Source organism: Coregonus lavaretus, assembly GCF_964263955.1.
Source record: "Coregonus lavaretus genome assembly, chromosome: 2".
NCBI classification, from domain to species: Eukaryota; Metazoa; Chordata; class Actinopteri; order Salmoniformes; family Salmonidae; genus Coregonus; species Coregonus lavaretus.
In genome coordinates this window covers 55489504-55503913 of record NC_139989.1, presented here as the reverse complement: position 1 = coordinate 55503913, position 14410 = coordinate 55489504, and the positions used below count along the sequence as shown (strand labels likewise).

The 14410-nt window shown below is 43.9% G+C and overlaps 2 protein-coding genes across 6 annotated transcripts in view; one reads left to right on the top strand and one right to left on the bottom strand.

The window, feature by feature from the left end:
* The window catches only part of LOC311100846 (hexosaminidase D-like), an 18287-nt gene extending 15619 nt beyond the window's left edge, over positions 1-2668 (bottom strand). The window contains exons 1-2 of one of the 5 annotated variants that reach the window (XM_084141826.1): positions 1513-1671; positions 621-751 (exon numbers count right to left, since the gene is read on the bottom strand). The gene's annotated coding sequence lies outside the window, so the exon portion shown is untranslated. Of the gene's footprint in view, positions 1-620; positions 752-1512; positions 2035-2302 lie in introns of those variants that run through there. The other 4 variants (XM_084141827.1, XM_084141825.1, XM_084141824.1 and 1 more) reach the window with 4 other exon arrangements.
* On the top strand, positions 2665-14410 carry LOC311100837 (transcription factor E4F1-like). The gene is made up of 14 exons (XM_084141812.1): positions 2665-2804; positions 3310-3452; positions 3556-3646; positions 3861-4042; positions 5576-5696; positions 5806-5958; positions 7224-7396; positions 7723-7974; positions 9559-9673; positions 10011-10228; positions 10520-10718; positions 10993-11165; positions 11470-11535; positions 12387-14410. The coding sequence occupies exons 1-14, from the start codon at positions 2708-2710 to the stop codon at positions 12750-12752; spliced, it is 2349 nt and encodes a 782-aa protein (XP_083997938.1). The 5' UTR covers positions 2665-2707; the 3' UTR covers positions 12753-14410.

Below are 14410 nucleotides of genomic sequence, written 5' to 3'. Positions count from 1 at the left end.
AATAATACCCACACAGCAGTCAAATACACTGAAAAACATAACAATACACAAACAATAAATCATTCAAGTTCAAAGCAAAAGTTTTCCTATAGTTTATTCAGGTTTTCACTCTTAAAATCACACTTTTTTATATTGAGAAAATACTCAAATTGGATGTTCTACGTCCACAACAACATTTTTGAGGAAGGGTGTAGTTGTCCTTTAATTCAATTGTGCACTGAGCAAAATACCATTTGGCTAGCAGTGTTTCTGTACTCTAGAATGTAGGCCTGCAGTTTACATGCGATGGCTGAGTTTGCTAAACAAATGCCATCTCACTTGATACAAATCCTCATTATATAATTCTGCCAGGTAGGTAGGCCTAATTTGAGGTCAACCTTTAATTGGGAAGGGTTTTGGGAAAGCCTTTAGAGATGTTCATTCAAACAGCGCATGATGACTTAATTGCGCATTGTATTGATTCAACCAGACTTCGGACCAAACTTTTTCAATACCTGGTTTGTATACCCATTGTTGCCTTAGTTAGCATTTACTGGTAGATATCATAAATTCAAACCAGTGCTGTAAAGTACTTAAGTAAAAATATGACGTTGTTTTTTGGGAGGGTATCTGTACTTTACTTTACTATTTATACTTTACGCTGCGCGCTCTTGCTGCCTGAAAGCCAAGGTGAAAGTAAGGCGGTCCGGTACGGTGTCCAGGCAAAATAAATTGTGGGGGTATGCCGTTCCGGTTCCGGTAAAACATGAGCCTATCACAATAAATAAAACAAAATGTCAAGGAAACTGTAGGCTATTACACAACTTTTTATCATTACCGCATGTCAGAGGCATGAAAATGGGAGCAGCCTAAGCTCCAAAATACGTTGCTGTTCGACGAGCACACTGACATTTTGCCAAGGCAGAAGTGCCAAGGCAGAGATAAGTGGCCGACAACCCGGACAGCATTGGACGCATACATTCTTGCCTAATGACAATTGCCAAATGTTATTATTGGTGTTTTGTGTAACATATGTATCTTTCCATTCACCACTGTTTGTTTGTATGCTGGAAATATGTTGCGGGTGGAAATAGGAGGTCCCGTACCGGGAAGAAATTAATTGGACTTTCACCCCTGCCTGAAAGATTGTATTCCGTTGAAACTAGGCTATGTGTGCTGCGCCCATGTGAATATATTTCACGTCCTTTGCGATTGTGTAGTATACTTTGTGCATGATTTCTCTATTGTACTAGCCTACATAATTGATACGGTGTATACCTCCACTACACTAGGCTACTTTGATACGAATCTTTGGGTATTAAAAGTGGGTAGCCTATTTGCAATTCCCACTGGGAAAAAGTGGGTATACGGCGTATACCTGCGTATAGCCACCACTACAGCGCTGCCGTTTATATTATCAATATGAATGAATTGCATGAACAGTAGACTATCCAACTTCACAGGTGTCAATGCATCAACTCAATGACGATGTAGATTAAACGTAGATAACGGTAGGCTACTGTTGACACTTACCGGGTGAGGAGCGTGTTTGTAGTTTGTTGTCCTAATATGTTTCAACACTTACAATGCCCAGAAAAAAAAGAACTTGAACTTGAACACAGAATTTGGTGGAAGGTCTACTGTACACAAAATGCACAACAACTGTAAACTAACGAACTTCCGCGTTACACTAGTGGCATCTCTTCACACACACTACAAGCCATCGAAACGCGCATTTGCTGTGAGCGCGAGCAGCGAACTGTCAAACGAACTCACCCCAAAGCCGACCCAAGGCAGTTTTTGAGACTAATCCGCTATGTGAAATGCCTGAAACACAGGCACAACAGCTATTCAAAAGATTATGTGGACAGATCAGATAAAAGTCAACTTTCTAGCCTGGATTATTTATTTATGTGAGGATGAGTGCAGCTTCTCTCTACTCTAGTATATTCTGCTGCACAGAACAGAGCACCATCTTTTCGCAGTGCTTTAAAAAAAATATGCTGGGTGGCACTCTTGGTGGGTATCCATTCGAAAATCATATGAAAATAATACGGAAATCATGAGGGGTCACATCAATGTCATGCTGTGGACACGTTTGCCCCCTTGTGGCTAATATAGAGAATGACAGGGACATAGATTGTATGGAGAAACTCACACATTACAGAGCAAACATGTCATGTGAAATATTTCCAATGCTGGAATATTTTGCTAATTAAAATTCCCCACAGTCTTGGTTACATTTATATAAATGCTGTGCATGATAATTTCAGACATCAGAGTTGGCCATGTAATAGGTGGTAAAAAGGCAATTAATACCTACATCTGAGAAGAATCTCCCGAGTGGCGCAGTGGTCTAAGGCCACTAGAGATCCTGGTTCGAATCCAGACTGTTGTAGCCGGCCGCGACCGGGAGACCCATGGGGCGGCGTGCTATTGGCCCAGCGTCGTCCAGGGTAGGGAGGGCCGGCAGGGATGTAGCTCAGTTGATAGAGCATGGCGTTTGCAACGCCATGGTTGTGGGTTCGATTCCCACAGGGGTATGAAAAAAAAAAATGTAGGCACTAACTGTAAGTCGCTCTAGATAAGAGCGTCTGCTAAATGACTAAAATGTAAGAAAATAAATCCTTCCCTTGGCTTGCCCTTTTGTTGTTATGACTACGAGGTCGTAAATCCGCCATGTTTTCCCTCTAGTAGCGTTGCGACAGAGACGGAGAACTCAAACGACATGAATGTAGAAAATAATAATACGGCAGAAACAGTGAGCGAGCAAACGGATCACGGCAACAACATCGTCACAATTCAAACAACTCTCGGAGATGAAGGTAAAAACAGTTTACGTGCAAAAACAGTCATATATTTTTATTGGCATATGTAGGCCCACTCCTATTGATTTAACTTATTTAGCTGCTAGCTAGCTTGCTAGGTAGGTGACAAAATAAGGTCGGTGCACTTTAGCTGTAGCTTACACTGTACCGGGTCAGAGCTAGCCAGCCAGCTAGATAGCTAACTAATGTAGTTCGCGCTGGTCAGATTTAGTTAGCTAGCATCCTCGGATTGTAGTGTAACTTTGCACTTATCTGATTTAACCTTGCTAACGAGCTAGGCTTGCTAGCTGTGCTAACGTTAGCTAAGTTAGCCGGCGGCTCCACTTGCTACAGTAGCTAGCTAGCTAATTTAGCTATGTCACCAAATATGTTTTATCGTGATGTCACTGTCTAATCACTTGCATGTGTCAATTAATTAGCTAGGCAGTCAGTCATAAAAATGTAACTTTAACCATTTATTTTTAAGTGTGTTCTTGATTGTACGCATTTATTTCACTTGTAGATGAAGATGTCCACAAGTGCGGACGCTGTCAGTCCGAGTTTTGTACGCTGGAGGCATTCATCCAGCACAAGCTGCACCAGAACTGCACGCGGGCACAGGAACCACAGGTGCCCGTCAATAAACCCCGGGATGACAACCAAGAGGTAGGCTAGCCCGGGCAATTGCACACTCGGTACCTACTCAGTGTAGTTTGTAGAATTCATAAACGCAAGGGGGTGATATGTCAAAACGTTTGTGTTTGGTCAGGTTTCTGCCCCAGATGGAACCTCTGCTACCTTGGCAAGAATGGATGGAAGTGGACTGTCTTCAGATGAACCAGACAAGTCCAACAACAACGGTAAGTCAATGTTCATTGACCTGTTTGCACTCTGGCACCCTCCAGTATCATCTGGCCATAACTGATAAGACATTATTGGTTCATCTCATGGTGAAGTTTATATTCCCTCAGAAACCCAATTTCCTCCTGTTTTTACTTTCATGCCCTGTTGAAATGGGTTTGTCAAAAAAGAATCCTGGAGGGGACGGAATTAACCGCCCTTATATTCTCTCAGGTGATGTAGTAGTTGAAGGTCACTCCTCTCGAAGTCACAGGAAGAGAGGTGGAACAGGGAAGGCTACTGGTCACACAGAGGGGACTGAGGACCACAGCCCTGATGGTGCAGACAAATCAGTCTACAGGGTCAACAAAGATGGACGCTACATTTGCCAAACGTGTGAGAAGACATTCAAGACGGTGAGTGGTACTGTACCTGTGCTTCATGTTGATATAGATCTGAGAATGAACCCATACAGATTGTCACTACCTTGTCTAGTCTGGAATAAAGTTTGGAAAGCACAGCTATCAGCTGTTTTGTTCTTCCCTTGTTTATGCTCTATCAAACAAACCTACAGTACCAGTCAAACGTTTGGACACACCTACTCATTCAAGGGTTTTTCTTTACTTTTACAATTTTCTACATTGTAGAATAATAGTGAAGACATCAAAACTATGAAATAACACATGGAATCATGTAGTAACCAAAAAAGTGTTAAACAAATCAAGTATATTTTAGATTCTTCAAATAGCCACCCATTGCCTTGATGACAGCTTTGCACACACTTGGCATTCTCTCAACCAGCTTTACCTGGAATGCTTTTCCAACAGTCTTGAAGTTGTCACATATGCTGAGCACTTGTTGGCTGCTTTTCCTTCACCAGGTCATCTGATGCAGCACTCCATCACTCTCCTTCTTGGTAAAATAGCCCTTACACAGCCTGGAGGTGTGTTGTGTCATTTTCCTGTTGAAAAACAAATGATAGTCCCACTAAGCCCAAACCAGATGGGATGGCGTATCGCTGCAAAATGATGTGGTAGCCATGTTGGTTAAGTGTGCCTTGAATTCTAAATAAATCACAGACGGTGTCACCAGCAAAGCACCCCCACACCATAAAACCACCTCCTCCATGCTTTACGGTGGGAACTACACATGTGGAGATAATCCGTTCACCCACACCGCATCTCACAAAGAAATGGCGGTTGGAACCAAAAATCTCAAATTTGGACTCCAGACCAAAGGACACATTTCCACCGGTCTAATGTCCATTGCTCGTGTTTCTTGGCCCAAGCTGGTCTCTTCTTATTATTAGTGTCCTTTATTAGTGGTTTCTTTGCAGCAATTCGACAATGAAGGCCTGATTCATGCAGTCTCCTCTGAACAGTTGATGTTGAGATGTGTCTGTGACTTGAACTCTGTGAAGCATTTATTTGGGCTGCAATTTCTGAGGCTGGTAACTCTAATGAATTTATCCTCTGCAGCAGAGGTAACTCTGGGTCTTCCATTCCTGTGGCGGTCCTCATGAGAGCCAGTTTCATCATAGCGCTTGATGGTTTTTGCGACTGCATGTCTTAAAGTAATGATGGACTGTCGTTTCTCTTTGCTTATTTGAGCTGTTCTTGCCATAATATGGACTTGGTCTTTTACCAAATAGGGCTATCTTCTGTATACCCCCCCTACCTTGTCACAACACAACTGATTGGCTCAAACGCATTAAGAAGGAAAGAAATTCCACAAATGAACTTTATAAAGGGTGGCTATTTGAAGAATCTCAAATATAACATATTTTGATTTGTTTAACACTTTTTTGGTTACTACATGATTCCATATGTGTTATTTCATAGTTTGGATGTCTTCACTATTATTATACAATGTAAAAATAAAGAAAAACCCTTGAATAAGTAGGTGTGTCCAAACTTTTGACTGGGAGTGTATGTCTACTTTTTTTCTAGACAAATATCCTGAGAACCCATATGATCACCCACAGTGAGAATAAGAATTTCCCCTGCGAGCTCTGTGGGAGTGCCTTCCGCACTAAAGGCTCCCTGATTCGTCACAACCGCCGTCACACAGGTACAGTGGACTGGAAGGGGGCGGGCTCAGAATGAGATGTTTGCGCTTGTGGCATACGCAGCTTCATTTCCTATCTCTATCACCAGTCTCTCTCCCCCTCTTCCCGCAGACGAGCGGCCGTACCGCTGTAACCTGTGTGGGCTCTCCTTCAGGGAGTCAGGGGCTCTGACCAGACATCTCAAGTCCATCACCCCCTGCACTGAGAAGATCCGCTTCAACCAGTACAAGGAGATCCTTGTCAGCAAGGACGGACAGCAGAAAGGTAGCAGTCTGTCAAAAGATTGAGGGATTGAGGGAAGGATCATGCATGGATGGATGGATGGATGGATGGATGGATAGATACATACACTAAATGACCAAAAGTATGTGGACACCTGCTTGTCTCATTCCAAAATCATGGGTATTAATATGGAGTTGGTCCCCCCCCCATTTGCTACTATAACAGCCTCCAATCTTCTGGGAAGGCTTTCCACTAGATGTTGGAACATTGCTGCGGGGACTTGCTTCCATTCAGCTACGAGCGATTAGGCCTGGCTCGCAGTCAGCGTTCCAATTCATCCCAAAGGTGTTCGATGGGGTTGAGGTCAGGGTTCTGTCAAGTTCTTCCACATTGATCTTGAAAAACCATTTCTGTATAGACCTCGCTTTGTGCACGGGGGTATTGTGATGCTGAAATAGGAACGGGCCTTCCCCAAACTGTTGCCACAAAGTTGGAAGCACAGAATCGTCTAGAATGTCGTTGTATGCTGTAGTGTTAAGATTTCCCTTCACTGGAACGAAGGGGCCAAGCCCAAACCATGAAAAACAGTCCCAGACCATTATTCCTCCTCCACCAAACTTTACAGTTGTCACTATGCATTCGGGCAGGTGGTGTTCTCCTGACAATCCGCCAAACCCAGATTCTTCCATCGGACTGCCAGATGGTGAAGTGCGATTTATCACTCCAGAGAACGCGTTTCCACTGCTCCAGAATCCAATGGTTGCAAGCTTTACACCACTCCAGCCGAGGCTTGGCATTGCGCATGGTGATCTTAGGCTTGTGTGCGGCTGCTCGACCATGGAAACCCATTTCATGAAGCTCTCGACTAACAGTTCTTGTGCTGATATTGCTTCCAGAGGCAGTTTGGAACTCGGTAGTGAGTGTTGCAAGCACTCGACAGTCCCGTTCTGTGTGGCCTACCACTTCGCGTCTGGGCCGTTGTTGCTCCTAGACTTTTCCACTTCACAATAACAGCACTTACAGTTGACCGGGGCAGCTCTAGCAGGGCAGACATTTGACAAACTGACTTGTTGGAAAGGTGGCATCCTATGACGTTGCCACGTTGAAAGTCACTGAGCTCTTCAGTGAGGCTATTCTACTGCCAATGTTTGTCTATGGAGATTGCTTGGCTGTGTGCTCGATTTTATACACCTGTCAACAACGGGTGTGGCTGAAATACCCGTATCCACTAATTTGAAGGGGTGTCCACATACTTTTGTGGATCGATCGGTAGGTAAGGTATTGATGGTGTCATGTTTTTATTTCAGGAGTGGAGGCAGAGGCCGCCTCATTGGCTGCTCAGCAAGAAGTGGACCAGCAGGAGGAAGAGGAAGCGCAGGTGGCGGTGGTCAGCGTGGTGGAGGCTGACAGTGGAGGACAGGAAGTCATCCACGAGGTCCACTTCCACATGGAGGTGGAGGGAGAAGGGCAGGAACAGCAGGTGTGTGGAGATCTGGATGCAGTTCAGTACTGTAAACTGTCTTCCTCGTCTCCTCTCTCACCTTTTAATTTGTACTGATCTGAAAACACAGGATAGGTGAAGGCCATTTTGTGAATGCCTACAAAATGCCTGTCCATTTCTATCACGTTAGTGCAGATGAAAGGAAATAGAGAAACGCATGCATTTCCTTTGTATCCCAAATCCCTGTTGACGTTTATTACAACCTCTTTATCCCTGTTGACGTTTATTACAACCGCTTTGGATGTCACACATTTTTCCTAGAGCCATGTTTGACCCTCTGTTCTTGTCTGGTTGCCTGTCCCCAGCTTCTATTGGAGCAGTCTCAGGCAGAGGCCCTGGTGGCCGAGGGGGACAACCTCATCTGCCAGGCCATCATAAACTCTGGCATCGCCCTGGAGGCGGTCACTGAGACTGAGGAGGTGGAGTCAGTTGAGGAGCAGGCACTGGACAGGATGCCTAAAGAGGTCCTGCAGGTCAGGGACGTGGTGGGCAGGGTGACGGAGATCCAGGTGATGGAGGAGTGTGTGGAGATGGAGATGGAGGCTGAGGAGATGGTGGTGAGTTAGTCAATGGGGGAATTGATTTAACATTTTACCAACTGTGTATTTTACTATCTAAATGTGTTTTATCCTTGTATATTTTCCACTACCATGCTGGATAAATAAGTACTAAAGAAATGTAAAAAGCTTTTAGTTAGAAATCCGTCACCACACAGATGAGTGGCGCAGTGGTCTAAGGCACTGTGCTAACTGTGCCACTAGAGATCCTGGTTCGAATCCAGGCTCTGTCGCAGCCGGCCGCGACCGGGAGACTCATGGGCGGCGCACAATTGGCCCAGCGTCGTCCAGGGTAGGGGAGGGAATGGCCGGCAGGGATGTAGCTCAGTTGATAGAGCATGGCGTTTGCAACGCCAGGGTTGTGGGTTCGATTCCCATGGGGGGCCAATATAAAAAAATAATAAAAAATATTCACTAACTGTAAGTCGCTCTGGATAAGAGCGTCTGCTAAATGACTAAAATGTAAATGTAATGTAAATGTAATGATTTTATTTTCAATTTTCAGAGACACTAAAATGTCTTTCTCTGTTTCTTCCTTCTCTAATAGTGCATGTCTTCTAATACTCTCAGCTACAGCATGTGGTTGATAAACATGATGTATAGTCAGCTACAGCATGTGGTTGATAAACATGATGTATAGTCAGCTACAGCATGTGGTTGATAAACATGATGTATAGTCAGCTACAGCATGTGGTTGATAAACATGATGTATAGTCAGCTACAGCATGTGGTTGATAAACATGATGTATAGTCAGCTACAGCATGTGGTTGATAAACATGATGTATAGTCAGCTACAGCATGTGGTTGATAAACATGATGTATAGTCAGCTACAGCATGTGGTTGATAAACATGATGTATAGTCAGCTACAGCATGTGGTTGATAAACATGATGTATAGTCAGCTACAGCATGTGGTTGATAAACATGATGTATAGTCAGCTACAGCATGTGGTTGATAAACATGATGTATAGTCAGCTACAGCATGTGGTTGATAAACATGATGTATAGTCAGCTACAGCATGTGGTTGATAAACATGATGTATAGTCAGCTACAGCATGTGGTTGATAAACATGATGTATAGTCAGCTACAGCATGTGGTTGATAAACATGATGTATAGTCAGCTACAGCATGTGGTTGATAAACATGATGTATAGTCAGCTACAGCATGTGGTTGATAAACATGATGTATAGTCAGCTACAGCATGTGGTTGATAAACATGATGTATAGTCAGCTACAGCATGTGGTTGATAAACATGATGTATAGTCAGCTACAGCATGTGGTTGATAAACATGATGTATAGTCAGCTACAGCATGTGGTTGATAAACATGATGTATAGTCAGCTACAGCATGTGGTTGATAAACATGATGTATAGTCAGCTACAGCATGTGGTTGATAAACATGATGTATAGTCAGCTACAGCATGTGGTTGATAAACATGATGTATAGTCAGCTACAGCATGTGGTTGATAAACATGATGTATAGTCAGCTACAGCATGTGGTTGATAAACATGATGTATAGTCAGCTACAGCATGTGGTTGATAAACATGATGTATGTCCCTTTCCCTGCCCTGTAGGACATGTCTGACAAGCAGGAGGATCTGCCGCCGTCTAAAATGCACAAGTGTCCTCACTGTAGTCGCTCCTTTAAGGCGCTCAACTACCTCCGCTTCCATGTCAAAGGTCACCTCGGTAAGACCACTACTGTCTCCATGTCTTTTTAATGATTTCCTTTAATGCTAGACTCAGCATAACCCATTAGTCAACACACACACCATAGGTGATCCATTGATATCAAATGATGAATTGTGGTGATAAGAGGATTCAGCCAAGGTTTCAAAATCAGATGCATTTATATCACATATTCCCTGTGTCTTACATTGTTTTCTCAAATCTCCCCAGTGCCTCTATACCTGGGTTGTGTTCATTAGTCTCCAAGGAAACCGGTCTGACGGGGAGGGACTACCTGTTGCGTTCACTAATGAACACGACCTACAGCAGCTCATTATGCATGTTCTCATTTCTGCAGGCTACAAGCCCTTCAAGTGTGTGATGTGTCTGAAGGAGTTCCTGACAGGCTACCTGTTGAAGAAGCACATGGAGGTCCACCTGAGTGAGAGGAGGTACAAGTGTGGCGAGTGCGGCAAGCTCTACAAGACCATCGGACACGTCCGTGAACACATGAGGGCCCACTCAGAGGAACGGCCGTACAACTGCAACAGCTGTGACAAGGGATACAAGACCAAGGTTTGTCCATACTCCACTTTTATTTGAACCAAGGAAGCAACGAGCAGACAAAATATTCTCTCTGAAAGTTGTTGAATTCCTGGTTTTCGTAAGTTTTATTTCGTTTCTTAAATGGCAGGAGTCTGCTAATGTTAAGTCAAGTTTCGGAGCTTCTTCGATTGAGCGGTTATTTCAGTAATTTCTCTCGCATGTCAGACGTGAATTGGTTGACTAACAGATAGATGATGATGAATTCATTAACTACCATGTAAACCTTGGTTCCTAAACTTTTCCCCTCCCCTTTTGTCCCAGAATGCCTTGCAGGTGCACCAGCGGACGCACGCCCAGGAGAAGCCGTATGTGTGCCAGTTCTGCTCGCGGGGCTTCAGGGAGAAGGGCTCTCTGGTGCGCCACATCCGCCATCACACCGGAGAGAAGCCCTTCAAGTGTCACAAGTGTGGGCGGGGCTTCGCCGAGCATGGCACGCTCAACCGCCACTTACGTGCCAAAGGTCAGGATGATTAACACCTGTCTCCTGGGTCATGTATAGCATTAAGATGATTCATAAGATCAATTTCAGATACATCGGATCCTATCAGTGATATTACTGTTGTACTCCCGACTTGTACTACTTTGAATAGGCTGACACTGGCCCTGATTTTAATTGATGAAGTAATAGATTTTCTATATTAGCTTATACATGTTATCAATTCAACAATGGACACAAGCAAACAGTCAAATAGCACTACACAGGATTACATTGATTTGTTCTTTGTGCATCCTAGGGGGCTGTTATGCGGGCCAGAAGGAGGGGTCTGGGGAGGAAGGCGTGGTGGTCTCAGAGGAGCAGGCGTCTGCAGACAGCCTGGCCACAGCAGCCATCATGTCAGATGACCCCCACGCCGTGCTGGTGGAGTTCTCCTCTGTGGTGGCTGACACCCAGGAGTACATCATTAGGGTGAGACCATTATAGATGGGCGGGGGGGGGGGGGGGGGTTATTCTCCTAATGGATGTATTACCTATTTCACACTGCCGAAAATGTGAATGTAATATATCCAGGCTTTTTGCTGAATTCACTGAATGTTTCAACTTGACCTGGCATAGCTTTAGGCACAAACACAGACAAGGTGCTGCTGTAAACAGAATTGTTAATAGCATATTGATCTGTGTTTTTCTCTCACAAATGATGCTGTCAGTATGTATGGAAGGTTCTGTAGTTCACATGTCCTGTCTCTCTCCTCTCTTGCTCTCTTCTCCCCAGGCCCAAGGAGAGGAGGAGGAGGGGCAGGGTGAGGAGTTGACTCTCATCCAAGACAACCAGAATCAGGTCAGTGCTCTGCTCTCCTGTTTCTCCTGGAGCCAAGAAATTGTGTTTTAGTGGTTTTATGTCTTGATGGCTTAGACTAGCTGGCCTACCTCCAAACATACAACAGTCCCACCTTTTCAATGTTTGCTCATTCATAGCCGTATATTTAACATGCGACCAAAGCTAGATTTCCATCCAATTGGCGACAGGTTTTTATGCAAATATTCTAAAATCTGCTTAAAGAAAATTTGCACATTTTCCCACCATTGGTGTTTCCACCAAACTGACATCAGTGTCTGTTGACGTAGTGCACACAAAATGTACTTTTTCGCTTACGTTTTCATATACTGAATAAAAATCGAAAGTTCAATGTGTTTCCATCGCATTTTCAACTCTACCGAAAACTGTTAAATAGCATGTGCCTACTCTGGTCTTGGCACGTGCGCTCTAGCCAACAGCTTGCAGATACATTGCGGGTAGGCTAGTCTACATGATGAGATTATTATGGATAATATTTGTATTTGTCAATTGGCAGTCAAGCATCGATCATCATGTCTCCAGAATAAGACCCTTGATATTTATTGAAAAGGAGCATCAAGCTCATCACCATGCACTTTCACCACCCTGTGAAGCTCATCATAACACAAAAAGATGCAGCCATGTTGAATGAAAAAAATTCTGGCAGCATTTATAAAATTGTACCGAAACTTCCTGTTTCCATCACAGCTGTCATGATACATTTTTTTATATAGTATGACTTGCATAAAAACTGTGGATGGAGACATAAATGTCCACATAGATAAATCAACTATTAGGTAGACATTAAGAAGGCATCTCAATACTCATCCCCCGCTCTCTTACCCACCTTTCAGATGGGCAACCACATCATGAAGGTGGTGCAGCAGATCGTCAACCAATCGCGTGGCGGCGTCGGCGGCCACCAAATCATTGTGCGCAACGTCTCCATGGACGAGGGCACATCCATTTCCGACTGCGGCGACACCATCACCATAGCGACGCCCGAGAACCTGACCGCGCAGGTCGCCATGACGCTGGCCTCAGCCATCAGCGACGGAACCCTTCTGGCGGGAGGCGGCGCCCTGGAGACGCCCGATGGCACGGTCACCATGGTAACGACAACGGGGGGCGAGGATATGGTCGAGGTGATGGAGCACCAGGAGGAAGAGTTTGTTATTACGTCATCGGAGGAGGTGGAGATCCAGACAGTCATCATATGAGGACTTTGTGTGTTATGAGGACAGTGTGTTATGAAGTGTCTTATGAAAACTCAGGACTTTGGGTGAGTTATGAGGATGGTGTGTCTTATGAGGACAGAATGTCTTATGAAGAGTTTCTAATGAGAACTCAGGAATTTGAATGAGAACGTTGGTCTATGTTTGAGGAGTTACGTTGTATAATGTATTTTCTGTCTGCTTTTGAATGAGGACGAAGCACTTAAGTTTTTGTGAAGACCAAGGACAGTGTGCATGAAAGATTCTGTTTGTATAAAGTTAGACATTTTATTGGACAGTATTACAGTAGATTTCTATTGGGTAAGGATTGCAATCATTTATAGGAAGGGTATTGTCTTAAGTCACTGAAGTAAGGAGGACTGAAGTGTTAGTTTTACTTGGACAGGAGTGGAGCTGCCTTCATTTTGGTACATTTTCTTAAATGTAATGTCATTGCTTGTCAACACTGAGCAACCAATCACACGGTACAACAGTAGGCTTATAGCTAGGTCACAGGAGCTCAAGTACTTACATTTGCCTTGATTGTCTCAAAATCCCTATAATTGTCACTGTTTCTGTTACACTTAGATGTTACACTAGGAGATATCAACTTTAGAAAATGCCCCCCCCCCCCCTTCCTTAACAATTATACTACCTAAAGACTCGAGTTGTTTACCTTTGACAGATGAATGATAAAATATTATGTTATGCTTGACCATAGACCATAGAAATGCTTTAGTGATTGTTTGTGGGAGTCTGATGTGGGTTGTATTCATTAGGGCACACCATATTAAAACGTTTGGCAACGGAAAAACAAAATGAGCATTTCTTATTAGACAATGTCTACTCTTTGTTGCCTAGTGAATATGACCGTGATCTGATACTGTTGGACTGTACTGCTGAGGTGTGTCTCAATACAGGCCCAGTGCTATTCTGAGGAGGTCAATTACATACCACCCTTACAGCAGGACAACTAGGCCAACTAGGAGACGGACCGACAGACTGACACCTCATACTACTGCCAAATGCTGGGATCTATTACCTGACTGGCTCAGTTTGGGTGGAATGAATAAATGCTACTTTCAGTACAACTCTGTACTTCATCTTTGAGAATTGAGTTTCTGCAGAAGACTAAAATGAATTTATTTCAGTCTTGGGGATGTGTAAAATGTGCTTGTAAGAAGGAATGGATTAATGTTTGAATGATTCCTGTGTACAGTATACCTGACTGAAAATCTGATTTTAGTAGTGATCGGATGATTCAGTTATTGATAGATTGATTAAGTCTGGTGTTTACAGTTGCCATAGGCAACCAAGCAGCTCTCAGTGGGCCCCAGATGGAGGTGTGGATTCATCAGCCTGGCAGATTCAGGACAAAGCAGCCTTGCTGCTCACCTTGCCCGTGGTGGTTGTTCCCTTCGGTCTCCTCTTACTCTCACTCTTCTCACGTTACTACTTTTTTTATTTTCTTTCACTTTTTTTTTTTTACTCTCATGCCTGCTTTCTCTCTCATTCTCCTCAGGACTGTCAGAATGAAGATGTACCTTTTCACCCCCCCCCCCCCCCCTGTTTTTTTTGCACAGCTGTCCTTACTCTGATAGATTCCTCTGAAGTATCATAGATGCAATGGGATCAGGCTACTTGACATGAATAAAACAAAACTA